Below are 26,099 nucleotides of genomic sequence, written 5' to 3'. Positions count from 1 at the left end.
CAGGCCAGAGGCCCCTGTGCGACCCCTGTCTGAGTTTTAGCCCTGAAAGCTCCAGAGTCTGTACCCCCAGGGGCCCTCCCTTGGGGTCCCACCCCCAGCGCCCATCACTTCCCCCATCAGGGCTTTCTCAAAGGCCCCAGAACCCCCCACCCCTGGGGACCTCTCCTCCCTGACCCTCATTCCTGTCCCAGGACAAAGCTACTCTTGGCTAATCACACACATACGCCCCTCCTTCTTTCCCCACCCTGGCCACTTCCACTTCTCCCACCAGTTCCTTCTTGTAGGTCGGAGTCCCCCTCACTTCCTCCTCCCTGGGTATCAGCCTAGGGCTCCACACTCCACGGCCCTCCTTGGCCAAAGACTGGCCGCCAGCGGAGCTCAGCCCAGCTCTTGGAACCAGGTCAGTTCGTGGGGGTGTGGGGTGGGCAGGCTCTCTCACCTGCCAGGAGGGTGGGGTCTACAGCCAGGCCGCCCAGTGTGGAGCCTCCCTCCCTCTTTACCACTCTGCAGGCAGTCCACCCTCCCACCCACCTTCCAGCCCATTCAAAGGTTTGAATCCCAGCCGGATGTCCAGGCCTCGGTGAAGCTCAAGGATGGCTGGTCTGCATTGCACCTAAGCCTTCAAGGGTTTGCTAGGCAGGCCTGGCGAGATAGTGGCCAGTCTGCATATGGAAGGGTAGGGGCCAGGTACCAGGGCCTCAGACCAGGCCTGCCTTGCTTTCGCGCCACTGTGGAGGGAACCCAGGGCTGGCAGGCAGGAGGGCAGGAGGCGAGGCCTTGGGGCCAGTCTCCACCTTCACCAACCCATGGCTCCTCTTGAGGCCCCACCCTTTTCATTCTCAAGACTGGGATAAAAACCCTTTTTTGCCTCTTCTGCATGCTGGGAAATCAGAGATGTGAAAGGGCTTTAGGAAAGGTTAAAGGGCTCTCTACAAAGGTCAGAGGTCAACATGGGTGGGAGTGGGTAACAGATGGAGGCAGCTCCCAGCCACAGCTCCTGGGAGACCAGGGCAGATCACAGAACAGCCAGACGTGGAGCTGCAGAGGTTTAGCGAGGGCCAGGAGATGGAGACCTACTGGCACTGGGGGCTGAGGGCCTGGGGTGCGGGTAAGAAGGGAGAGGGGAGGAGGAGCCCCGCGCCCCAAGGAGCAAGCTCTATGTCTGATCTCTGAGCCGGCTTCCACACTTCTCCAGCTGATGCCCCTCTGCTCCTCCTGGGCGCCTTCCAGGCCTGCAGGAGCCCCTCTGGCTCTTCTAGGAAGCCTCCTGGAGGCTCCCAGATCACCAGCAGTCAGTCCGCAAGTTTTTGCAAAGGCCAGCAGCAGTCTTTGTTTTTTCAACCAGACTGAAATCTGCAGTAACTTACGCCCCAGGTTTGGGGGTCTGCAGAACCAACTAGGAGTGAGGAAGACAGGGCTGTATCTCCGCCCCGCCCCCATCAGCCCCGTGTATGACCTCTGAAGGCCTCCCTCCCCGTGTGGCGTCAGTGTCCCCAAGACTGTGAAGATAGGGAGGTGGGAACCCTGCTTAGGTTTTCTCTGCCCCGTTGCCCTGGGCCATTTCCGGCACTGAAAGCGCTGAGGGGAGGGGGCGTGGTGCTCGCCGTCCGGATTTATGAGAACCAGACGTCGACTTCCCCCCGTTGCGACATCTGGGCTTTCTCGAGACTCCCATTGTCCCCACGCCGGAGGGTCCCGGGTCCCCGCCGGGCGCCCGTCCCCGAAAAGCGTCCACGCCCCAGACACTCCACTTACTCAGGCCACCCAGCCGGCCCCCACCGGCCGCGCTCCCGGGGCCACCATCCCGGACTCCCCGGGACGCCTCCGCTCGGGGCGGGGGTGGGGGGGGACCTCGGCGCCTGGCCCGGAGCCCGCTCCGCGAAGCAGGGCAGCCGCGGACGCTCGCCCCGAATGGGGCGGCTGCAGGCCAGTTCCTAACCCCCCTGGGCCCCAAGGCTCGGCAGCCCAGCCGCCGCCACCGGAGGCAGCGAGCAGCAGCTGCGGGCGCCGAACAGGCTCCGCGGAGGGCCGGGGGCGCGGCGGGGGCGGGGCCGGCGCGGCGGGAGGGGGCGGAGCTCGCGGCGGGGGTGGGGCCGGGAGGGCGCGCGCCGCACGGGCGGAGGGTAGGAGCGGGAACCGGGGGGCGCGCGCACCGCGCGGGGCTGAGCTCGGAGCGCGCGGAGCTCCGCCGCCAAGAGAGACGAGCCGGGGCCGCGCCGGGCCAGCGAGGAGCGCACGAGCCTTCGAGGTTGTGGACTACAGAGGGAGGAGCCGCCGCCAACGCCAGCTCCCGCCCGGAGGGAGCCTGAATCCGCCGCGGGCCATGCGCCGCCGGGCCCCGGGAGGCCGGCCGCGGTCCGGGCAGCGCTCCGCCGGCGCCCCGGCCCGCTCGGCCGCAGCTGCGCGCCTGTAGGTACGGCCTGCTTGTCCTCCCAGTTCCCTCGTCCCCCCAGTCCATCACTCTGAACCCGGTCGGTCCCTGAGGGCGAGCGTGTTGTGTGCGCACCGCTGCTCCGGGGAGCGCGGCCCCACGCGCCCCGGTCCGCGCGTGTTGTCTTTGTGTGCGCGGGTGGGAGGGAGCGCGACGGAGGAGATGCGCCCCCGGCGGAGATCGGCTTCTAGACCCCCCACCCCCCGCCACCAGCCCGGGCTGGGCGGGAGTGGCGGGAGGGGCCGAGCCGCCTCCGGAGCAGCTGCGCCCCCCGCCCCTTCCCAGGGCCGAGGCCCGGTGGTGGGCGAGCTCGGTGGGCCCCCTGGAGGAGGGGGTCTCTGGCCAGGGCTTGGGGTGGAGGGAGGAGCGCTGGGGGCCTCTTCCCTAGGCTGCGGGGGCGGGGGGAAGGCCGACCCGAAATGAGGGTGCGGGCCACAGGAGGGACCCTGTCCAGATCGGCGTCGCCCGGCCGGCACGCCCTTCATCTGGCCCAGGCCTTCTTTCTCACGGTCTCGGTTCCCGACCCGCCCACCCCGGGAGCTCTCCGGCAGCCCTCGGTAGTGTGGGGAGGATCGCTGCGGGTGCCGGAGAGGCCGGCTCCTTTAAGAAGGGGCGGGTTCGTGCCCTCCATTCAGGCCCTCCGGCCTCGCCATTGATGAACCTGCGGGCGGTGCGGAGCCCGGCACCGCGCCAGCCAGCGGGCTGAGACCGGGCAGAGGCGGGGACCCCAGCGGCCCACGAAGTGCGGTCTTCAGCGGGGAGAGGTCTGCAATGACTGGGACCCCTCCAGAACCGCGCAGGGCGGACTCGACAGCCTCGAGAGTGACCCGGGAACAAAGATAAGCCAGTTGGTGCAGGGGAGAGCCTTAGGGCTGGGAGTCAAACCTGGAGTGAAGCCTCCACCGTTTGCCCTTTGAGCCTCCATCATCTACCCAGTAAAATGGGGGTGGTGGTGCCTCCCTCCTTGCTGGGTGACTAGCAGAAGTTGCCCCCCCCAAAACAGGTCGCTGAGCATGGGTGAATGGGCACCCCTGAGACGGTCGGAGGAGCCAGGGGGTGGTTACCCTAAGAGGCTTTGGCTGCCTCTGTTGCAGGGGGATGATCTGAACCCTCCCATCCCTGCCCCCAACTTTGAACAGATCTCTTCCATCCTGGCCTCCCTGCTCCATCTGGGAAGCCAGTTGACTGGGAGTGACCTGGAACCTATCCGCTCTAAGAACTTTGGGGGAGGTCTGGCAGTGGGGAGCAGAAGTGGGGTTCAGGGTATTTGTGGGGTTTGGGCGACAGGTTCCTACCAGCCGCCTCCCTCTACTCCTCTCCTCCTCTAGAGGGCGTGAGTGAGGATGGGCAGGAGATTCTGATGCGGGATAACTGAACGGGTCTAAGTGATCAAGAGTTAATGCATGGGCTTTTCCTCTTACCCTTACTGTGAAAAAAACCTGTTTAAAATTTTTTCTAACCCCCTCCTCCCTACTTTGTGGGTCTCCTACGGAGAACACACCAAAGGGTGAACTTCCCTGGGAGGTGGGACCCCCCACCTACCCAGGTGGAGCCCTCCCACCCTACTCCCAGGGCTGAGCGGTTGGTTTCGAGCTGACTGCTGCTGGCTGAGGGTGGCTGTGCTGTTTCTCACGTAATCTTCACAACAACCCTGGGGCTTGGTACTATTATTATCCCCCTGTTGCAGAGAAGGAAACAGATTCAAGGAAGTGAAATGATTTGTCCAAAGTCACTCAACCAATGAGCCAAGCTTCCAAACCACCTCTCTGATAAGAATCCGGTTCCTGCCCCTTGCACTGCCTGTCTATTCTGAGTTGTAGGAAATTGGAGGTTTAGGGACCTTGGGCCTCCTGCCTGCTGTCCCCACGGCCTTCAAAGGTCCAGTCTTAGGGCCTGCTCACTTCCTGCTCCTTCACTGTCTGCGTAGGACTAGAGGGGCGATGGCCACTTTGGGAACTGGGGAGGTTTCTCTTCCCCCGCCTCACCTGGGTGGGTCTGTTTTGATGGCTGAGCTCTGTCCCAGGGGACAGCAGGGTGACTCTTCAATATGTAGCGGAGGTCATGGCCACACCTGTTTTTGGGCAGAGCCATGTGTGGGAGGACAGCATCTTTGGGCTCCTCTCGTTTGGGCTCCATTCTCCCGAAACTTCCGACCCTCTGAGTCTAGGGCCCACCTCGGGGCGGGTGTGACACCCAGCTGGGGCTCATGGTCTGGTGGAGAGGACAGGGCACTGCTGTACAGTGTTGTGGAGGGATGGCGGGGGGCGGTCAAGCAGAGACAAAAGACCCTCCTTGGGCTTGGGGGCCCATCAGCTACTGGGGCAGAGGAGCAGGTGAGGAGATGCCAGGCTGCGCATTGAGACCCCAAGCAGTGGACAAGCAGGGGTTGAAGGAAGAGGATGTATTAGAACTTGGAGGTGGTGAGTTTGAGGTGCCTGGAGATCAGCCAGGCTGGGAGATCTGTTGCCCAGATGCCAGGGGAAGCTCTATAAGCCTCTGCAGTACCCAGGGGTCTGGGATACTCAACTGAGGGAGGTGCTGAGGTCTCAGGAGCCACCGGTGTGTGTGTCATGATAAAGCCAGAAGGCAGACTGGTGGGCTAAGTGGTGAGGGTTGAAGGGGGTGTCCGGCAGATTTGGGGGGCTGGGCCATGGCCCAGGGAGGTCTGGGAGGGGTGTGAATCGGGCCCTGGGTGAGATCCCTATCACTGGGAGAGGAGAGACTGTGCGGGGCCCAGGCCAAGGCTGGAGAGGGGTTGGTGCGTCTGCTCCGCACCACCAGAAGGGCAGGGCCGTGCAGCTAGAGCCATCCCAGCCTGCTCTCCACGTCCAGAGCCCATCCAGGAACTGTCCAGCACCAGGCGCTCCTGAAGGAAAACAGGCTCCCCTCCTAAGCCCCCAGGCCCTGACACAGCTTCTTGTCCTGGACCCCACTCCCTGCTCCTCCAACACTGGCTCCCTACGGGGCCCAGCCCTGGCTTCCCCTGCCCCCCGCTCCAGGAGTCAGAATGGCCACCTGCTCTCCCAGGGTGGGGCCTGGGTCCCCCTCCTGTGCCCTCAGAGTGAGGGCTCCCCAGGGACAGGGCCCTGTTGGGAGCGGCATGTGCTGTAGAAAGGGACAGACCTGAACTTGACTCCACATGACTCCTTCCACCCATCTGGGGCCCTGGACCCGCCAGCATGGCTCCCGACCCATAGGGGAGTCCAGGGTACATCCGGGAATAGGGGACTAGTCACCTCCCTTCCCAGAACCTCACTTCCTCATTTGTGTGATGGGAGAATCCTTCCTTCCTGGCAGGGAGGAGGACGTGAGGGCAGGGGCATAGCCGTGCTGGATGTGGGTCCCAGCCTAGGAAGATGACCTTGGTCCCCCTGTGGAGCCTGAATTAGTCAGGGGCTTGGGGGCAGGGGTGGGTGGCGATCTCGAGAAACGAGGATGTTCGGGAGGAATCCTCTGCCCAGAGGAATGGGAGGAAAGAGGGAATGAACACAAAACATTTAGGAAGTAGAAGCAAAGGAGCTTTGATTTTTCAAACAAATTGCTTATTTAATCCTCATGACGGCCCTTTGAGGTCAGTGCTGTTTTACCCACTGATTTGACGGATGAGGAAACTGAGGTCCCCCGGAGGCTGAGTCACACAGCGCAGAAGCGGAGGAGCTAGGATTCAAACCCAGCCAGCCTGGCTCCAGATCTCAGGCTTTTAACCACTCCACTGTCCCACGTGTCAAATGGTCAGATGTGGAGGAGGGGAGATGCCCCGGCCACAGGGCCCCTGTGATGTGAGCAGCTGTAGGCTGCAGCTCTGGGGGCCCCCTAGGACCGGGGGTCTGCAGGTCTCAGAGCCAGCATTGCTTGTCAAGGTCAGGGGCATCGGTGACATCCTGGGGGCTCAGCAGAAGGGCTTCCCTGGTCCCAAGGTGGCAAGGCTGGGAGTTGTGTGGCAGGCGTGACGGCACAGGGCTTTTAACAGCCACCTCCCCGAGACGCTCCTCGGCACCAGCCTTGGACCAGGAGCAGGCAGGTCTGCATGAGCGAGCAAGACCAGTCCCACTTTACAGCTATGGAAACTGATGCTCGGAAAAGCCAGGACCACCTGAGTCCCGTGCTGCTCCCCCCTCCCCATCCCCACGCACATACTGGGGTAGAGTATTAAGAGGGCTCTTAATCCACACCTGTCCCTGCCTGTCACTAATCAGAGCAGCCTCCTCCCCACATTCTGCAGCAAAGTCCCCGCCCATTCAAGAGCATTAAGACCAGAAATCACACCCACTTCTGCCTCCTGCCAGGGTCACGGGTCAACACAGGTATTCTGGGTAGGGAAGGTCTGGGACTTTCAGCCGCACCTCTCTCTTGCAGGAGGCCTTGGTTCAGAGCATGCCCTGTGGGACACCTTCTGAGAGCCCGAAAGTTGTCTGTGCTGCAGGGGATGGGGTGCAGACAGGGGGCTGGGGGATACGGTCCCAGGAGGCCACAAAGGCAGCTGGAAGGAGGCTTGGTGGTAAAGTGCACAGTCAGCTGGGCTGGGCCAGGTCCGGAGGTGCCCAGAGGACAGGACACCAGTGAGCGTGGTTGGGGCCGGCTTCCTGGAAGGCTGGGAGCGGCCAAGGGAGACCCTGCCTCCTCTTCTTGTGTTGGGGGGCCCAGGAGGGGGCCCCGGTTTCCCCACTGTGCATGGTTCACAGCAGGGGGCGGGGCAGGCACTGCCGAGCCCAGAACAGAGCACAGAGGAAGGGTGCCACTCGGGCCCTGCCCCCTGCCCAGGAGGCAGCCTTGCTGGGTGCTGGGTGGCTGGTTTGCTCTGCAGGGCAGCTGTCCCTTCCTCGGGGGTCTTGGGCAGTAGGGAGGCCAGCTCCAGCTGGGGCTCCCAGGGACACCCCCTCCCCCGCAAGTGTGGCCCTGGGCCCTGCTGGTGCCTCCCCGCCCTCCAGGCCACTGCCCACCGCGCGGCTGATCGATTGGTCGCCGGCCCATTAGCGGGGTGGCTAGGCCGCCTCGTTAATATTTTAAGGAATGACCTGGCCAAGGGGTCCGGAACTGCGTGCCACAGGGGGGCTGCCGGCTGGCTTGCTTGCTTTTTTTTTTTTTTTCCTTTTCCAATTGTCAGCGCTATTTTTACCACCGGAAGGCCAGCCGCCCCCTCTCCCGGCATCTAACTGGGGTGGGGGTTGGGGGAGTCTCCCATTTGGGTTCTTGGCAGAGGGGTGAGTAGAGTTCAGGGCTTGGAAAGGCACCAGGCAGGGACACAATTAGGCTTCCCCGCCCCGCACACCCCTGCCCTGCCCTGCCTCCCTGAAGCCCTCCATCCCATCGCCCTCCGGGCCTGGCATGATGGGAACAGAAAACATTTTTTCCAGGAGGAGAGGCCAGACAGCCTGGCTGGGCCTGGAAAAAACCCCAGGGCGATAGATTGGGGAAGGTGGTCTGCCCACACAGGTCTCCATCCCAGTCCTCATAGAAGCCCATGAAGGTGCAACAACCTCCTGCCTGTCCCTGGTCCCACCCCTGCAGGGACTGTGGGACCCTGGGCTTCAGGGTCAAGGGCCGCGACAGTCGGGGCCCCTGGAGGCCACTGCTCCTGCACGCCGCCTTATGGATGGGGAGCCAAGTGCTTGGGAGACACAGAGCCTGGCCGGAGACGCGGCCCGGATCTCCCAAGTTTCTTCTGGCTCCCTGGGGCCAGAAAAGGGGGAGAGGGGGGACCCTGCTCATGGAAGCAAGAGGGCTGAGAACCAAGGGGACCGTGGGAGCTCAGGGTGGAAGGGCTAGTGTCCAGGAAGGCTTCCTGGAACAGGAGGGGGTTTTTACACAGCCCGGAGAAGGAGCAGAATTTGAACAGTAGCCGAGGGAGGCAGAAGGTCCAGCCGGCTGGAGAGCCATGCAGGCAGGGGCGGAGGAGGGAACTCCTGCGGCGCTGCTGGAGCAGGGGGAGCCCTGGGCCCGCTGGCTTCAACCCATAAACCTTCCCCGCCAGCCCAGACCGTGGGGGCCGGAGATGGCGCCCACCCTGCTTCTGGGACCTCCAGGGTCCCCTCCCCCTGAAGCTCTGCTTTTCACACCCCTGGGCCTGTGGTCCCCTCCGGAATGACTGATTGGGAGTCACCCTGGAGGGTCCCTGGAGACCACCTGCTGGCTCCACCCAGAGGTGAGGGGAGCCCCAGCCCTGCCCACAGGGACGCATGGCTCGGAACACTGCAGAGACCACCTCCTGCGCTGTCCTTCCAGCGAAGGGCAATCCCTCAGGCTCACTTTCTTTAGTATTTATTTGACTGTGTCGGGTCCTGGTTGTGGTGTGTGGGGCTCTCGGGGCGTGTGGGGCTCTCTCGGGGCGTGTGGGGCTCTCTCAGGGCGTGTGGGGCTCTCTGGGCACGTGGGGCTCTCTCGGGGCACATGGGCTTAGTTGCCCCGTAGCATGCCTGAGTGCTCAGCTGCTCAGTCATCTCCGATTCTCTGCCACCCCACGGACTGCAGCCCGCCAGGCTCCTCTGTCCATGGGATTCTCCAGGCAAGAATACTCGAGTGGGTTGCCATGCCCTCCTCCAGGGGATCTTCATGACCCAGGGATCGAACCTGCATTGCTGGTGGATTCTTTACCTCTGAGCCATCAGGGAAACCCAGCAGCATATGGGATCTTAGTTCCCCGACCAGGGATCAAACCTGCATTCCCTGCGTTGGAAGGCAGATTCTTAACCACTAAGGTGCCAGGGAAGTCCCTCATCCCCACTCTTAAAGTGAGGAAACAGGCCCAGAGGTTGGAGATAAGGTCAGCAGCCCTCACCCAGAGAGCAAAGACATCAGGCCTGGAGCCCAGTTGAGCAGAGTCGAGGCGCTTGGTCTCTGACCGTTCTGGGCCCCCAGGCAGTTGGGGACAGCGCTCCAGTATCCCTGCTGGCACTGAGCCCTCTTCCTTGTGGCTTGCAGCCTCCCTTTCACAGGGAGCCATGCCTGTAACTAGCGCCAGGGCTCCCTGCTGGCCCGCTGCCCGTGGCTTTTACCCCTGGCTGTACCACCCCTGTCACTTCTGCGTAGCTCCGGCTGGACCCAGGGGACATCGAGGGCTGCTGGTCCGGGCATCGGGCCCACCGGCTCCTGAGCCGCCAGCAAGTGGTTGGGGCGGGGAGCAGGGGAGGGCAAGGCAGGGCCAGCGTCAGTGCTTCCCAGGCCAGTCCCTGCCAGGGCACGGCCATCGCCCCCTGCCCTTGGCAGACTCTTCTCTGAGTCCCGCCCCTGCCTCCAGTGAGGCCTAGCTGGGCCCCCTCCGCATCTCCAGAGCCTCTCCCGCAGCTCCTGTCCCTGCACTTGCCCGTCTCCTCGCTAAGAGGACTCTGGGCCAGCCAGAAGGGGGTTGAGGGATGGGGATTGATGCCTGAGCTCACAGTGGGACCAGCTTCCTCCCCATCCCCACCCCCACCACCGCCCCATGAGCGGGTGGGGGGCATCCTCACCTGCTGCCAGCTAAGGGACGAGCCCCTCCCAGGCTGCCCTCTCACCTGGTCTGACCCTCCTTGGTGGTCACAGAGGAACAGGAATATCGACGCACCCTGTGGGGAGTGCTTCCTTGCTGGGTCAATGGATGGGCTCGGAGCCCAGGGCCGGACTTCCCATGCTTAGGCTCAGGGCCCCGTGTCCCCATCCCACCCCCGGAAAGGCCCGCTTGCTGCAGGTCGGGCGAGGCCCCGGTGATGGTGGCAGGCGAGTTCCTGCCCTACCCTCACTCCTGGCATAAGACTCAGGCCCACATTCTGCCCCCAGGAGTGCCTGTGGTAGATGGGAGACAGGCAGACCCAGACGCCTGGGACGCTCCGCCCTTAGCACCTCGCTAGCTGGACACACGGGAGGGGACTGTGGGAGCTCAGCCTGGGCTGGGGAGGTCAGGAAAGGCTTCCTGGACGAAGTGGCCCCCTGAATTCATTCTTGAGGGCTGAGTGGGAGTTAGCCAGATGAGAAGGGAGGAAGGGCAGGGCAGGGGAAAGGCCCAGCGTGAACCAAGCTCATGGGTGCCTGAGCCCAACCCCCTCCCCTATGTCCTGAAAAGTCTCCCTCAGGTTACTGCTCATGCCTGCAGGGAGGTCACTCTTGATCCTCTTTGCTGGCAGGAAGCCCTCTCAACTCCCTGCCACTCTCCCCCTGGATGCTGGCCTGGGAGTCTCTGAGCGACTTGCTGGTTTGGAAAACTGTTCTCCGGACTCAGTGGCCTCCTCACGAGGCCTGTTGCCTCCCCCAGGGCTGTGCTGTGGTTGCTGAGTGCAGGTCGAAGGCCGAGGTTGCCCCCCAGGTGAGAGGGAATCCCCCGGTGCCCTGTGGCCCAGAGGCCCTGCGGATGATCTCACAGAAGTGGGGGAGCTATTTTTACCCGGCATTTAATTACACAGCTTGGATCCCAGAGGACAGATGAGATGGTGCTCCCAGGAGCTGTGAGGGAAGGGCCAGGCCAGGAATCATGGGGATCCTGGGGAAGGCAGGTGAGGGCATGACCCCTCCATCTCAGTTCCCCTTGCACCCACCGGCCCCCCAGACAGGGGCTCCCCAAGGCAGGGCAGGTCCATATCGCCCCACTTTTTCTCCAGTAGTTTTCACCCTGGCCTGTTGCAGGGGGCAGATGCATAAACAGAATGAATGGCCTGTGCCCCCAGGAGGGCGTGCCACTCAGGGGATGAGGAGGCAGGACCCCCTGATGACTAGTCACGCACCATGCAGTCTGGCAATCCCGAGTGAGGAAGGGTGGAGGGGCCTGGGGACAGGAGGTGGAAGCTGGGATTCCCAGATTCGGGCCTCTTCAAGGAGGTCTGATTTGCATGGGGTTCAGGAGGAAACAGGGCTTCCCTGGTGGCTCAGATGGTAAAGAATCTGCCCGCAATGCAGAAGACCCAAGTTCGATCCCTGGGTTAGGAAGATCCCCTAGAGAAGGGAACGGCTACCCACTCCAGTATTCTGGCCTGGGAAATCCAATGGACAGAGCTGGCTACAGTCTGTGGGGTCGTAAGAGGCAGATACAACTGAGCGCGCGTGCACACACACACACACACACACACACACACACTGGAGGGAACAATTAGAGAAGGTAGTCAGTCCACCATAATGGTAAGAAGTATGAAGAGGCAGCACGTTCCAGGCCAGTATGAAAAGCTAGTCATACTGGATCCACACTGGGAGATGACCCTCAAAGTCTCTGAGTCGGTGTGCGAATCCCAGACTTGTCACTAACAAGCTGTGTGTTCTTTGGCCCGGTGTGAGGGCTTGTGACATGCCTGGTGTGTTGAACACATTCATCCATTCAGTGTTTACTGAGTGCCTGCCACCTGCCCGACACTGGGGACACAGCCACTTAGAAGACGTCAAGACTGCTGCCTGGTGGAGGTGGCATTTTCAGGGGAGGGTGTGGTGCAGGGTGGGATGGGGTGGGGTGCCTGGGAGACAACACAACCCAGCAAATGGATAAACAGTGTGAGATGGGGATATACACTGTGCCAAAAAGTAAGCACACAGGGCCCTAGTTCCCTGACCAGGGGTCCAGCCCACACTTCCTGCAGAGAGAGTGTGAGGTCTTAACCATGGACCACCAGGGAAGTCCTGAGACCTTGTTCTCGATAGAGTGGTGGTCAAGGAAGGCTGTCGGGCAAGATGGTATCTGAGCAGAAACCTGGAGGACATGAGGCAGTGTGAGGGGAAGGACATTCCAGGCACATTCAAGAGAAAATCGCAAGTGCAGAGGCCCTGGGGTGGGACTCGGGTGGGACCTGAGCAGAGGGCAACAGGTAGAGTTGTGGGAGTCAGATGGAGGCAGGTCACGGGAGGGGTGGGTGGCCAGTGGAATCTCTCTGAGTGGAGCGGGAGCCATTGCAGGGTTCTGAGCAGGGGAGGGCCTGATCTGCCTTTCGTTTTAGAAATGATGACTGGGTTTCTGGGTGGAGAACAGGCTATGGGGGATAAGATCAATTTCCAGAGGAGGGGTGTGGAGGGAGGGCAGTGAAGAGGCTGCTACTGCTGGTGGAGAAGAGGTTGCCTGGGTCACGGGACAGCAGCCTGGATGGTAGTGAGTGGAGGAGGAGTGGTTTTCTTGGCAAGTTTCAAGGGTAGAGCCAAGAGGATTGTGCATGACTTTTTCTTGTCCTCCAAACTTCAGTGACCCGAGGGTCACTGGAGGCTCATTAGGGACCCCACTTGAAAGTACCTGTCATCCCAGCCTCCTGCGCCAGACCCAAGAATGACTTTGGGGTTCCCTGAGACTGCTGTTTGAAGAGAGAGTGAATGGAGGGGGGCGGGGTCCCCCTCCCTCCTGCAGACGCATGTCCCACCTCCCCGGTTGTCCTCACACTGCTGAGAAAGGCGGCTGCACACAGTCCCAGGGAAGCGGGAGCGGGTGGGCGCTCCGATCCAGGGGTGGGGAGTTGACTCACCGGCTGCTCTCGCCCGCAGCCTCCGGGGGCTGCGATGGGACGAGAGCCATGAATGGTGCCGCCCCGGTCCCGGTCCCGGTCCCGGTGCCAGTCCCGGACTGGCGGCAGTTCTGCGAGCTGCACGCGCAGGCGGCCGCCGTGGACTTCGCGCACAAGTTCTGCCGCTTCCTGCGGGACAACCCAGCCTACGACACGCCCGACGCCGGCGCCTCCTTCTCCCGCCACTTCGCCGCCAACTTCCTGGACGTGTTCAGCGAGGAGGTGCGCCGCGTGCTGGTGGCCGGGCCGGCGCCGCCGCGAGGGGCGGCTGAGCCCGCGGACGCCATGGAGCCCGGGCCCGCGGGGCCCCCGGCGCTCAAGGCCGCGCCCTACGGCCACTCGCGCAGCTCGGAGGACGTGTCGGCGACCGCGGCGGCCAAGGCCCGCGTCCGCAAGGGCTTCTCGCTGCGCAACATGAGCCTGTGCGTGGTGGACGGCGTGCGCGACATGTGGCACCGGCGCGCCTCCCCCGAGCCCGACGCCGCCCCGCGCGCCGCCGAGCCCCCGGCCGAGCCGCGCGACAAGTGGATGCGGCGCCTGCGGCTGTCGCGGACGCTGGCAGCCAAGGTGGAGCTGGTGGACATCCAGCGCGAGGGCGCGCTGCGCTTCATGGTGGCCGACGACGCGGCCTCGGGCCCCGGGGGCGCCGCCCAGTGGCAGAAGTGTCGCCTGCTCCTGCGCAGGGCCGTGGCGGGCGAGCGCTTCCGCCTGGAGTTCTTCGTGCCGCCCAAGGTGAGTTGCCCACCCCCTCTGCCCTGGGAGAGGGGATCGTGGAGGACCAGGCTTCCAGCACCCCTCGGTCTTAGCTGGTCGGCAAAATGGAGTATTCCGGGTCAGGAGCCTGGAGTGCCGGCCCACCGCCCCACAAGTCATCCCTCAAGCATCCTTCAAGCCTGGGAGGGGTCAGAAAGACCCTCTGGCTACAGAAGGGGTTCTTACTGTTCTGGGAGGTGGGGGGGTACTGCAGAGCCTGGCTGCCTGGACTCTGTCTTCCTCACCTGGAACCGCTGGGTGGCTGGAGCCTCCCCAGAGAGGCAGGCAAGGAGTTATTGGCACACTAGCCTGCTGGAGGTCTGCAGTCAGGCTCAGTAGACATCTGTCTGGTGGCCAGGCTCCAGCCCAGCCCCGGCCCAGATGGCTCCCTTCTGGCCCAGGTTTCAAAAGCTGTTTCTTGCCCTTAGCAGCATCTTGCTCTCCTGAGTGCACCACACCCTCCCCTCCTGGGGGTCGCCATCAAAGCTCTAGGGGCAGCTTTGGGTCTCCTGGGGCAGGCGGAGGGAAGAGGGGGCAAACCTGCCTCATTTGGAAGGAGGGAATAACTAACAATAGTCCCCGCTTCCTGAGAGCTGTCATCCTCCCAGGAGCCCAGCAAGGTGGGCATCAGTGGTCCCAGGTCACAGAAGAGAAAACAGGAAAACTCAGGGAGGGGTGTGGCCGGCCCAGAGTCACAGAGCTGAGCTAATTATACCCATCACCCCGGTGGTCCTGGGAACGAAAGGAGCTGGGAGGTGGGAGCGTGTGCTGGTGCGGCAGCCCCGAGAACCACCCAGGGGCCCCACCCACCTCTGCGCCCACCCTACCCCCAGTGCCTTTAGTCACCCTGAGCCTCGCCTCCTTCCCGACCTCCCTGTCTGTCTGTACTCCCGATCCTCCTCCTTGCCTCTCTCCCCTTGGAGGTGGATGGGGTGGGCTCCCCAAGGTCTAGGACCCATGAGCCGTAGGGGAGGTGATTTCCTAGGGGGACACACTAGCTCTCTGAAGCGCTCTCTCCAAGTCCCAGGACCCCCCAGACTTCCCAAGGGCTTTCTGCCAGCCCAGGCCCCACCTTTAGGTCCCTGAGAGAATCACAGACTACTAAGCGCGATGCCACTGCTCGTCAGACAGGGAGACCGAGGTCCAGTGAGGGTGGGAAGCGGGATGGGACTTGCCCAGGGTCACCCACAGGGCAGGGCTTGAGCTCTTCTGCGACTTGAGTGGCAGCCACAGCTGCCCGGCTGAAAATAGCTGCCCTCAAGGGAGGGGATGTAACAGCTGGTGCCCCCTGCGTAAGCCCCTCCTGAGCCTATCACTCACCGCTGGCAGAGGGCAGGGTTCCTGGGGGGCCACTTTCCCAACCTCTGAGCAATCACCTTCCCAACCTCTGAGAAAGGCCAGTGGGTTCCTACCCCCTGATCTGGCCTCAGACCCTCCGTTTTTCATGCAAATGTTTGCAAATTCAGGAGCGACTTCGTGGGAAGGGGGAACAGGCCTCACGAGGGGTCAGATCCCATTTCCCAGATGAGTTTGATCTAGGATGTATGCACCCCACGGGAAGCCCCGGCTGACACTCCTCCCGCCTTTGAGTCCTGTTCACCCGCCCACGGTCCAGAGCTCTTCCTCCTCTCGCCCCTGGAGGCCTAGCTGCACCCTTGGAGCTGATGGGGGCTTGGGGTCTGCAGGCTCAGGGACTGTTTCGGGGACCCTCAGAGCGCCCTTTCATACAGCCCCGTGTGTCAGACCTCCAGCCCCCTCACCCGCCCTGCAGGAAAAGTCTCCTGGACCCCAGGTCCCCTCATAGCCCTAGACCAGGCCCCAGGAAGCAATGATGCTGGCCCCCTGCCATCGGGGAACCACCAAGAAGCTGTTGTTTGCTGGGCTGGAGGGTCAAACTCAATGGAGTTAGTGCAGGATGCTCTGGGGGCCCCGAGGAGTAGAAGCCTAAGCTGCAGAATTGTTGACCAGTGGACAGGGCCCTAGGACAGGCATTGCTGGAGACTCAGGCTGCATAAGCCAAGGCCTGGGGTTATCAGTGGAGAAGGAAATGGCAACCCACTCCAGTATTCTTGCCTGGGAAGTCCCGTGGATGGAGGAGCCTGGCGGGCTACAGTCCATGGGGTCGCAAAGAGTCAGACACGACTGAGCAGTCAACAGTTTCCCTTGGGGCATGAAACAGGCTGACAGCTCCAACCACGCAAGAGGGAGCAGTGAGCCGGAGCGAAGGGAGAGGCAGACGGGCCTCCAAGGCCAGGCGGAGGGTGCACCGCCTCTGGCAGCGGCAGCCCCGTCCGGCTCTTCTCTGTGGACCTGCCTGTTTCACCCGCTCCAGGACCGCGGGCCCCGCCCGGCTGGCTGGCACGGGGGCCTGCCGTGGTCAGCGAGCCCGCAGTTACCACGCCGAGCCCAGCCCTACGCCCACTGGACGGCAGCCAGTGCTGCCAGGAACCCCCACCCACCTGCCCACCCAACGTGGGGCCCTTCCCTTTCCTCCTAAGAAAGTCCCTGTCCCAGAGCTCAAGCTCTGCCAGGAATCTCAGTCTCAAGCCAGCCCCGGGGGCCTTCCGGCCAGGGCCAGGAGCTCTGGGGCAGAGTGGGGGGCAGGCACAGAGCGGCCCTCCCGGAGAGTCCTGCCAGCTCACCTCGGTCAAATCCCACACTGGCCTCTTTTCTTCCACCTGGAGACATGGCCCTGCCGGATTCCAGGAATCCCGTTCCACGTCAGGGTCTCCAACCCTGTACTGTGGTAAATCTAATCTGAAGGAGGAGACAGCATTTTTTTTTTTTTAATGAACTAGAATAGAATAGAAAATGTCACACTCCATCACACACAGCCAGAGTAAATATTACCCGGTGAAACGTGTGTTTCAGAGATATTTTTACCTAGGTGTGTGTACCGGGTTACCATGTCAAATGTATTTCTTACTGTAGGTCAAGATGAAAAATGTAAAAACCACAGATCTGGTGGGTGTGCTGGGCGGAAGGGTGGCTGGGGCAGAGCTCGCCCCCTCCTCAGAACTTGGAGGTGGGAGACCCATGTCCATCCTAGCTCTGCCCCTGACTTGCTATGTGACTATGTGAGGAGGTCCCTCCAGGTCCCAGGAATGTCCTCAACTTACCCATCTGTGAAATGGGGATTGGGACACCTCCACCCCAGGGCTGCCTGGCATCCTAAGCTGGGGGCGGCTCTGACCTCTGAGTGCGGGGGAGGGGAGAGAGGACTTCAGGAGGCCCTGGGGCCACTGTCTCACCACCCTCCATCAGGCCTCCAGGCCCAAAGTCAGCATCCCCCTGTCGGCCATCATCGAGGTCCGTACCACCATGCCCCTGGAGATGCCGGAGAAGGACAACACATTCGTGCTCAAGGTGAGCCCCACCCCTGGCCCTGAAGACCCCTCGTGGGGATGAGGGTGAAGGGCCAGCAGCAGGGTGGGGGCAGGGAATCCCAGATTTGGGGGTGGGGGTCCCAGGACCCTGCACAGATGTCAAGCTAGGATGTGAATCCTGGCCCGAGCTCCAGAGACAAGTGGCCCAGGTGTCGTCCACCATGTGGGTCTCCATTCCCATTTCCTCCTGGGCTGGGGGGAAGGACCTGAGTTTCACTTCCTCCCTCTCGCCCCTTCCCCCACTGGAGTCCCGCCACCCGCACCCACCCCACAGGCAGGAACTGGTAGCCAGCCTGCAGCGGTTATGCAAATGCCCGTCACCAGCACTGGAGTGTGGGAACTGCCTGGCCCCTCCACGGGCACAAAGGCCCTGAGGGTGGCCAGGGAGGCAACCCAGTGAGTCTGGGGGCTGCCCGTCCTTTTCCTAGGCCCCGCTTCGCCGGGGTGGCCTGCTCGGGTTGCTGAGGACACAGCTCTGGGCTGCCAGGGCTGTGGTCCCGAGCCTCGTTGGAGAATCAGAGGGTGTTTGTGAGGCCAAATCCCCAAGGAGGCCTGGTTCCACCCCTCCGAAGCTGCATGGAGGGACGCCACCCCCCGCCGCCCCGCCTCCTCTCCAGGGGCCCAGTTGGGTTTATGTTTTTACTCGGCCCTGTTTGTTTAGTCATGAACTCCTTTATTCATTTAACAAACATTTGCCAACCCCAGACCCTGAGTCACCCAGTCTAGGAGCTGAGGACACGGCCCCTCTCTGCCTGGCTCTCTCATCTGCTGGCCTTACTCCTGACAGCCGGGTGGCCTCTGTATCTCAACAGGTTCAGGAGTCCTGAGGCCACGGCACCCACCTGCCGGGCCCGCTCTGGGCCTGTTTCCCCATCAGTTCAGAGCAGGGTGGAAGTCAGTTCTGAGCTCTGATGGGATGGGAATCCCACTGCTCTTTACTAAACAAGAAACTCAGAGGCCAGGCCTGTTCAGGTCCCAATGCTGCCACTGAGCTCTTGTGTGACTGAGCCAGTTAGCGGACTTCTCTGAACCTCAGTCTTCCCATCTGCACAATAGGGAAAGTGTCACCTCTCTCTCCTGGGGCTGTTGGGAAGAGTTCATCAGACTGTGTGTGCCTGATCACCCTCTGGGTCGGGCTTTCTCCTCCTCACTTCCCTTCTGGAGGCTGCTTATCCCTGGGGCGTGGCCGCAGAGGCAGAGTTCCAGGTGCAAAGGCGGGTGAGCCCCACCACTCAGGGCTGGGCCCACCGGCCCCCCACAGACTGAGGGTTGTGATGCCCTTCTCCCACCCCCACCCCAGCTCTTACCCAGCACGGCCTCCTCGGGGGCTGCATCCGCAGGGCTTGAGGATGGCCTCAGTCATCCCCGTGATCCCCTGCAGTGGGCCCAGGGGAGAGGGGCTGCTGCCCGAGTGGGCTGCCCTCCGCTGGGGACCCCCGTCTCCCCAGCTGCTCAGACCAGGGAGCTCCCCCTGGGAGCGGGATGAACCTCTGGACTCTCAACGCCCCCCTCCCCAGGTGGAGAATGGAGCAGAGTACATCCTGGAGACCATCGACTCCCTGCAGAAGCACTCGTGGGTGGCTGACATCCAGGGCTGCGTAGACCCCGGGTGAGACCCCTGGGATGGGTAGATGGGGTAGGGGCCTAGCGGGGCTCTGCCCTGGGTGGAGCCTTCACGGGGAGCAGCTTTCTGGGGAGGGCAGGAGCTGAGCTTGAGAAATGGGCCCTTCCTAAGGCAGTCCAATCCAGGTGGGTGCTGGCCAGGACCCTCCCTGTCCCCACACCCCCCCACTCCCAGCAGGCTCTGTAGGTTCAGGGTCCTGGGGCCTGGAGGGCAGTTGAATCCTCTTGTTCTCACTCCCAGGAGAGGCTGAAACCATGAGGAGATAGATGAGTAGTGATGGGGGGAGTACCCCTAATCCAGTCCTGGGGTTCAGAGAAGCTGTACTGGTAGAGGGGCCCTTTCTCTGAGGCTTAAAGAAAGGGGGGCCTGAGCCAGGCAGAGGGGGCTGGGGGCGGAGGAGAGCAGTGGAGGAGCGCGAGGGTCTGGGACTCGCGGGGAATATCAGCGCCCTCGGCTGGCTGGAGTTAGAGCTAATGAGGCCGGGCCTTCAGCGACAACCGGGAAAGCGGGTAGGTCTGGGCAGCGGGGAGCCATGGCTAGTAATAAACCGGGGGGCAGAAGGACAGCAGAGAGGCCGGCTTCGCCAACCGGGAGAGGTTCCCCAGCCCAGGACTGGGAGGGGTGGGCAGGGCACCGGCCGAGCTGTTGGCAGCGGCTCCTCTGGCTAATGGGGTGAGCCAAGCCCGGGGGGAGGGGCTGCTGCTTTCTAATTAACAGCTTCATTTAAGGAAGCACAATTAAAGTCCTGGAGCCTCCCAGGCGCCCCTCCATCCCCGAAGTGGTTCTAATCCCTCCCCTACCGCCCTTCCAGCCATCTGCTCCGCACACTCTTTGCCTCGCCCCCGTGAAGGTGAACCTCACTTTGCCGGTGTTTCAGAGCCGCCACAGATGGGGACACAAAGGCCCGGGGGAGGGGAGGGGCCGGCACGGCCCCACCCACCCCAGGCCCCGCCCCTAGAGGAGGTCCTCTGTGGGATCCTCAGAGGAGGCCAGCCCCTCTTGGGGGTTAGCGGGTAGGGGTCGTGTGACCTCAGGGATGGCTGCACGCACTTGGAGACCTGTCCATATGGCCCGGTCACTCACGTGGTAGCCACTGAGCAAGCTGAGGGTGTGATCGCAGGAACACGGAGGCAGAGGGACCCAGGCGAGCCAGACAGCAGATGCTGGCCGCGGGACAGTCAGCCTCTGCCTGGCTCTGTGAGCAGACCGCGGTCGGGGTCCGAGTCCTACGGCTGGACACGGTTGGGCTTTCTTGCCTTCGCAGGGACAGCGAGGAAGACGCGGAGCCGTCCTGTGCCCGGGGAGGCTGTCTGGCCAGCCGCGTGGCCTCCTGCAGCTGTGAGCTCCTGACGGAGGGTAGGTGGGCACAGAGCTGGCTGGAGCAGTGGAGGGCAGGGCTGGAGACTGAGGTCGCTCCAGGGTGGCCAGACAGACATGCATGTTTCCCACCTGCCGCTTCTCCAGCAGTGGACCTGCCCCGGCCCCCAGAGACAACGGCAGCCGTGGTGACAGCCCCACACAGCCGCGCTCAAGAGGCCGTCGGCGAATCCCTGGTCCACGTCCCGCTGGAGACCTTCCTGGATACCCTGGAGTCCCCAGGCGGCAGCGGCAGCAACAACACAGGTGCAGTGGGGCCCTCCCTCTTCCTGCCCCCCTTCCGGGGCCCCCGCCCAGCTCACAGACACCCACAGGCCCCTCCCAAGCCCTTCCTGAGCCTCCAAAGCTGTGACCTTTCATCCCCCTGGGTCCTTTGCACAGCAACTCGGTAGTTTTGGCTTTTGCAGGCCCGACTGGGAGCCTGACCCCTCCCATGGGCCCCGGTTTCTAGAAAATGCTCACGGAAAGGGGTACCAAGGGTCAGAACCAGAGGGATGGGGACAAAGACACTTGATTTGTTCCCAAGTTTGTTGCTGACTTAAGAGAGTGACCCCAGGAAATTAAGCAACCCCACCAATTTTTTCCAGAGAAAACTGCTCGGTGATTGTGAAATAAGCATCTTCTGATGTTATACATACAAGCAGATAGCCTGAAGTCTGCACCAGCTGGGGCTATTGAGGACTTTTCGTTGCTGGTTCATGAAGTGCAAGGACGTTTAACATTTCTTGAGTGAGAACAGAAACCATTGGCCCGTCACTATTAATGAGACAAGAGGCTCCCGTTCCCTCATTTGATACATTCTCATCATTAAGCTATTTGCTAAACCAGACTTGTCAGTTTAAATCTACTCTCTCTTAGGCTATCGTTTTCTCCTGTGTGTTGGTTTACCTCATACATTTAGTGGGCCGGGTCCGGTCCCTGCCTTGTTCTCAGTTATTCAAAGAGCATCTTACCTGCAAAAACCCAACAAGCTGATCAAGATGACCCATCCCTGTTCTCCTTCCTGTGGCCCGTCCGTCCCACGCCCCTCACTCTGCCCCCCTCTGCAGCAGAGGAGGCAGCAGAGCCAGAGGCCCAGGCCGAGGCTGAGCTGGAGCTCTCCGACTACCCCTGGTTCCATGGGACGCTGTCGCGGGTCAAGGCGGCTCAGCTGGTGCTGGCGGGCGGGCCCCGGAACCATGGCCTCTTCGTGATCCGCCAGAGTGAGACCCGGCCCGGGGAGTATGTGCTGACCTTCAACTTCCAGGGCAAGGCCAAGGCAAGTTGGTAAAGGGGTGCTGGGGGAGGGGGGCGCAGACAGGGGAAGCCTCCAGCCCGGGGTTAGCGGTGAGGGTGGGGGTGGCCCCGAGGCTGCATCCCTGCCGGGCAGTAGGCTCCGTGGGTGTGGGGGCGGCATGGCTTCCCACGGGCCAGGCCTGCTCCTGCCTGTGCTCTGAGCACCCGCCTTCCTCTCCCATCTCCCTGAGGGGCTGCAGGCTGCCCCAGCCGTGGTGTCTCCACAAGCCGATGGGGTCCTGCCTGTGGCTGAACCCACAGGAGGCTGGGCCCTTCTGAGGGTCTGGCTTTGACCCTGTGCATTGGGGATCACGTAGTACTGGGGCTTCTGAGGGTCTCCACCTGGAGCCACCTGGGTACAGGGGCTGGGGTCAACCAGTGCCCCCCCACCCCACATAGCCCCTCTTCTTCTCTGCTCAGCACAGTTCACCAGCCCTCCTGGGCGCCGATCCGGGCCAGGCCTGTGCTCAGACCAGGCCGGGGGGTGTGGGAGGGAACCACACAGTGGGCCCCAGAGAACCAGGAAGGAGGACCTGGGCAAGAGGGCTTTGCGGGGCAGAGGGCACTGGGAGGCTCCTGACCCCACCAGCCCGAGTAGGAAAGGACCTTGGCAATGGATGGGGAATCCTTGAGATGAACACAAGTGAAAGGGTGGGTCAGACAGGGCGGGGCCAAGCCCAGAAAGTCCAGTGACTGTTGGGGGGCGGGGATGGTTAGAGTGGGCAGGAACCTCAACCCCCTCTCCTCAAGTTTCCGATAAGGAAACAGACCCAGCCCTGGCTCCTCCCAGGACACGGGTTCCGTCAGTCCCTGCCAGAGGAGGGGGCAGCCCAGGACTCCCGCTCCGGGCCTGCACTGGGCCAACATCCCAAGCCTGGGCTGGCCGGGCTCAGAGTCCCGCCCCCCCCACCCCTGGCTCCCTGGGCAGCGTTGGCCCCACCGTGGAACACTTCCTTCCCTGCCAGGGCTTCTCTCTCCTGTTCGTAGGTGCCCAAGCTAGCTCCCCATCGCAGGCACACCCTGAAACCCTCCCGTCACCCCCCTTCTTGCCACACACACCCCAGGGACAGCCATTCTTCCCTGTGTGGGATACATATGGAGCAAAAAGGACTGAAGTCAGGGCCCTGTGGCTCACCCACCACTCAAGACCACAGGCCTGGTTGCCCCGCCTCTCCCTGCAGTGCCTGGCCCAGGTGGGCCCAGTTCTCCGGGCTCCTCCCATTCCCTCACAGCTTGGATGAGTGGCACCTGTGGCCCCGCCCCCCCAAATCTGTGGGGTTGCGTCCAGCCTGGACCTTAGCTGAGCAGGGACGGCCAGCAGACCCCTAGCTGGGCTGGGAAAGTCACCCCAACATGAGTTCTCTTCTTAGCTCTATGCCAGTGGCTGTGGGTGAGTCCCTCCCGCCCTGTGCCTCAGTTTCCCCATCTCTAACACGGAATCTCTGGGCTTCCTTGATGGCTCAGACAGTAAAGAATCCACCTGTAGTGCAGGAGACCCAGGTTCCATCGCTAGGTCGGGAAGATCCTCTGGAGCAGGGAATGGCTACCCTACTCAAGCATTTTGCCTGGAGAATCCTGTAGACAGAGAAGCCTCCCAGCTACAATCCATGGGGTCACAAAGAGTCAGACACAACTGAGCAGTTAATACAAACAAAACACGGCATCTCTACCTTCTAGGGCCTCTGGAGACTAGGGATGGACGGGGTGCATGAAGGCCCTGATTCTGGTGCTCTCGGGATAGGGACGAATGCATTCCCCTTCCAGCCCTCGCCCGGCTCCGTGGCCCTCATGCCCATCCCCGCCACCGGCATGACCCTCCCCATCCCGAGATAGGGCTCCCGGGTGAGAGGACCTCGCTCTGACACCGCCCCATATGGCCCCTGTGAGACCTGGCCCTCCCCCTGACCTTCAAAGGCACTTGCCAATCAGGGAGCGAGTCTAGGACACCCCTCCCTCCCCCCACTGACCATGCCCATCTCTGCCCACAGCACCTACGCCTGTCCTTGAACGGCCACGGGCAGTGCCACGTGCAGCACCTGTGGTTCCAGTCTGTGCTCGACATGCTCCGCCACTTCCACACCCACCCCATCCCGCTGGAGTCCGGGGGCTCTGCCGACATCACCCTACGCAGTTATGTGCGGGCCCAGGGCCCCCCACCCGGTAAGACGCCCCTAACCCGGCCCACGCAGACAGACGGCTGGGCAGTGGGGGAGGGCGTCACCCTGCTGGCCCCCGGGGGATGAGCACCAACCAGGTCTGTTACCCGTTGTAAACCACCTGGACCAGCCGGATGGGCGGGAAAGAGATAGCCCCAGCCGATCCCTGTCCGGAGTAAATTCCTGGCTGGCGGAAGGGGGCGCCCGCGGGCATCCCAGAAGTGGGTGGAGTCCCTTACATTCCCGCCTGGGTGGGGCTGAGCGCAGAGCTGGTAAGGAAGGCAGCCTGGGATGGGTGAGTGAAGGTGTGGGGCACGCGGGTTGCGCGTTGGTATGTCCGCCACACCTACGAACAATGGAAAGTGTCAGTCGTGTCCGACGCTTTGTGACCCCGTGGACTGAAGCCTCCAGGCTCCTCTGTCCATGGGATACTCCAGGCGAGAATACTGGAGTGGGGTTGCCATGCCCTCCTCTAGGGGATCCTCCCGACCCAGGGATCGAACCCGTGAGCCGTGTATACCCAGGACTTTCTCTAGGAGGTGGGCTGGAACTAGGGGCGCGGGATTTGGGGTCTGAGCCTCCCTGTGTGATGCTAGGTCACCCGTTCCTGGGGCGCTGGCCCCTGTCTGCACGCTGCTGGGGGGTGGGGGCGGCCCTGACGCCCGCGGTCTCCCGTTGCAGACCCGGGACCCTCGCCCAGTGCCGCGCCCCCGCCCCCCGCCTGCTGGAGCGAGCCGGCCGGCCAGCACTACTTCTCCAGCCTCGCCGCGGCTGCCTGCCCTCCCGCCTCGCCCTCGGAGGCCGGCGGCGCCTCGTCCTCGTCCGCCTCGTCGTCTTCGGCCGCGTCGGTGCCCGGCGCCCCTCGCCCCCCCGCCGAGGGCCCGCTGAGCGCCCGCAGCCGCAGCAACAGCGCCGAGCGCCTGCTGGAGGCGGCGGGCGGGGGAGCTGAAGAGCCCCCCGAGGCCGGGCCAGGCGAGGGCGCCCGGGGCCACACTCGCGCCGTGGAGAACCAGTACTCCTTCTACTAGGCGGGCGCGCCGGCGCCAAGGCCCTGGGGCCACCGGACCCGCCCCCGGCCTCGGGCGTCCAAAGCCGGACCCTGCCGGCCACCCGCCCCGCCCGGCGCCGGGTGGGAAAAGCGAAGCTCTTCAGTGAAGACATAATGTTATTAAAGAGCCTGTTTTAGGGACTGCACCTGGCTTTCCTGTCGTCCTTGCCCGGGCCCCCGCTCCTCTCGGGCCTGGCGGGGAGGAGGGGGGCGCCGCACACCGGCTCCCTGGGGAGCGTCCGCCACCCAGCTGTGTCTCTGGGGTCCCAGCCTCCCCATTGGGCGAGTGAGGCCAGAAGACAAGCGGCGGCAGTACCTGAAAGGAGGTGCAGAAATAAAGCGCTGGGCCCAAGAGGCCCACAAGGATTGGGGAAGGAGCTTTGGCAGAGCTGGGCCAGAGGTGGAGCTGAGCTTTGGGGGTAAGAATGGGAGGTGGGGAGGGCAGAGGGAAGATGAGGAGTGACACAGTGGGGCCGGGTGAGAGAGGGGCCCGGAGAGGAGGTCCTGGCAGTGTGGACCGGCATCCTCTGCGCTATCCCATGGGGGGACTGGGCAGTTCGAGAGGCTGGGTTTCTTACCTTTGATCCAGATTCAAACTTGCAGCTGGCCCAGAGAGCCTCTGACCCCCCTCTCCCCTGCCGGTGGAGGTCCAGCTGTGGCTCCCACCTGGAGACCCGGCCAGCTCCAGGTCCCAGCACCCCACCCTCGGGCAGTGGTCCTCCTGAGAAGGATCTTGTTCCTGCTGAGCCAAAGCCCCCACCGTCTCCCCCGGTACTAACTCAGCCTCCCCACCTGGGGCCGCAGACCCGTGGTCCCTCTGCCCAGGAGCGTTCCTGTAGGGCCTGCATCCTATGCATCTCAGAGCCCCAGACAGTTCATTCTCCTGGGACTGCCCCTGCAAGCCCTCCCCCAGGGGAGGCCTGGGGGGCACCCAGAGCTTTGCTGCCTGAGTTACCCAGTCCCGACTCCCACGATGACCAGGAAGTGACCCGGCTTCCCTCCTGCTGCCACCACGGTGAGGGAGTACCAGGCTGGCGCTCAGAACAGCCTGTAACTCAGCTTCTGGCACCCCCATCCTTGGGGCTGGACCCCCTCTGTGCTTTTGCCCTGGGCCCTGGTGAGTTGGGGTCTACACCAGGCCAAGTGCAAGCCCCCTCCCACAGAGCCAGGGTTTGGGGTGAGGCTCAGGCTGGGCAGAGGACAGGGGGCTGGTGAGAGCTCTGTCTGGCTGCCATCTGCCTCTCCGTCAGCTGAGGTCTCCCCCCTGGCAAAACGGGCGAGCCCCAGACATCACCCCCAAGCCTGAGGCTTCATCCTTGCTGCCTCAGTGGAAGGGTTCGGAGGGGGCCTCATGGGTGGAATGGAGATTTGCATGTGTGGTCTGCTATTCTTCACCCATCTATCCCTCCTTCCTGAAACAGTCTGCCAGCTGAGAGCGCGAAGCAGGAATCTGGGCCTAGGATAAGCAAAAGGCACCAAAAGCTGAAATGGGAGCCCAGAGCATGAAACGGGGAAAGGGTCTGTGCCCACTCAGTATGGATGACAGGCACTGTTCCTAAGGTGTCCCCAAGGTTAAAGTGGATTCAGGGGAGAATGGTAGAAAAGATGACAGCCAT

General features: G+C 62.8%; 1 protein-coding gene across 14 annotated transcripts; it reads left to right on the top strand.

Annotated features, from left to right (window-relative positions):
- Nucleotides 1–269: 269 nt before the first annotated feature.
- Nucleotides 270–24,629, top strand: SH2B2 (SH2B adaptor protein 2). 14 transcript variants are annotated; one of them, XM_069571423.1, is made up of 9 exons: nt 270–400; nt 12,845–13,596; nt 16,882–16,983; nt 18,521–18,612; nt 19,892–19,983; nt 20,092–20,250; nt 21,057–21,262; nt 23,268–23,439; nt 24,117–24,629. In XM_069571423.1, exons 2-9 carry the CDS (start codon nt 12,874–12,876, stop codon nt 24,461–24,463), a joined length of 1,893 nt encoding a protein of 630 aa, XP_069427524.1. In that variant the 5' UTR covers nt 270–400; nt 12,845–12,873; the 3' UTR covers nt 24,464–24,629. The 14 variants fall into 14 exon arrangements, with proteins under 14 accessions (XP_069427524.1, XP_069427521.1, XP_069427529.1 ...); XM_069571420.1 differs by having other exon boundaries at nt 303–400; nt 21,054–21,262; XM_069571428.1 differs by having other exon boundaries at nt 305–400; nt 20,095–20,250.
- The last annotated feature ends 1,470 nt before the right edge of the window (nt 24,630–26,099 follow it).

The sequence above is a fragment of the Ovis canadensis genome, chromosome 24 (genome assembly GCF_042477335.2).
Source record: "Ovis canadensis isolate MfBH-ARS-UI-01 breed Bighorn chromosome 24, ARS-UI_OviCan_v2, whole genome shotgun sequence".
Lineage (NCBI taxonomy): Eukaryota > Metazoa > Chordata > Mammalia > Artiodactyla > Bovidae > Ovis > Ovis canadensis.
Note: the sequence above shows the minus strand (reverse complement) of the source record. Positions and strands in the feature narration are given on the sequence as shown.

Bases quoted from the DNA above. Each gene is read 5' to 3' on its own strand.
- SH2B2 (XM_069571414.1), top strand. From the start codon at position 12,715: ATGTCCCACCTCCCCGGTTGTCCTCACACTGCTGAGAAAGGCGGCTGC. The intron at 18,613-19,891 runs GTGAGACCCCTG...TTGCCTTCGCAG, and splicing joins CAGGGCTGCGTAGACCCCGG to GGACAGCGAGGAAGACGCGG. The intron at 21,263-23,267 runs GCAAGTTGGTAA...CTCTGCCCACAG, and splicing joins ACTTCCAGGGCAAGGCCAAG to CACCTACGCCTGTCCTTGAA.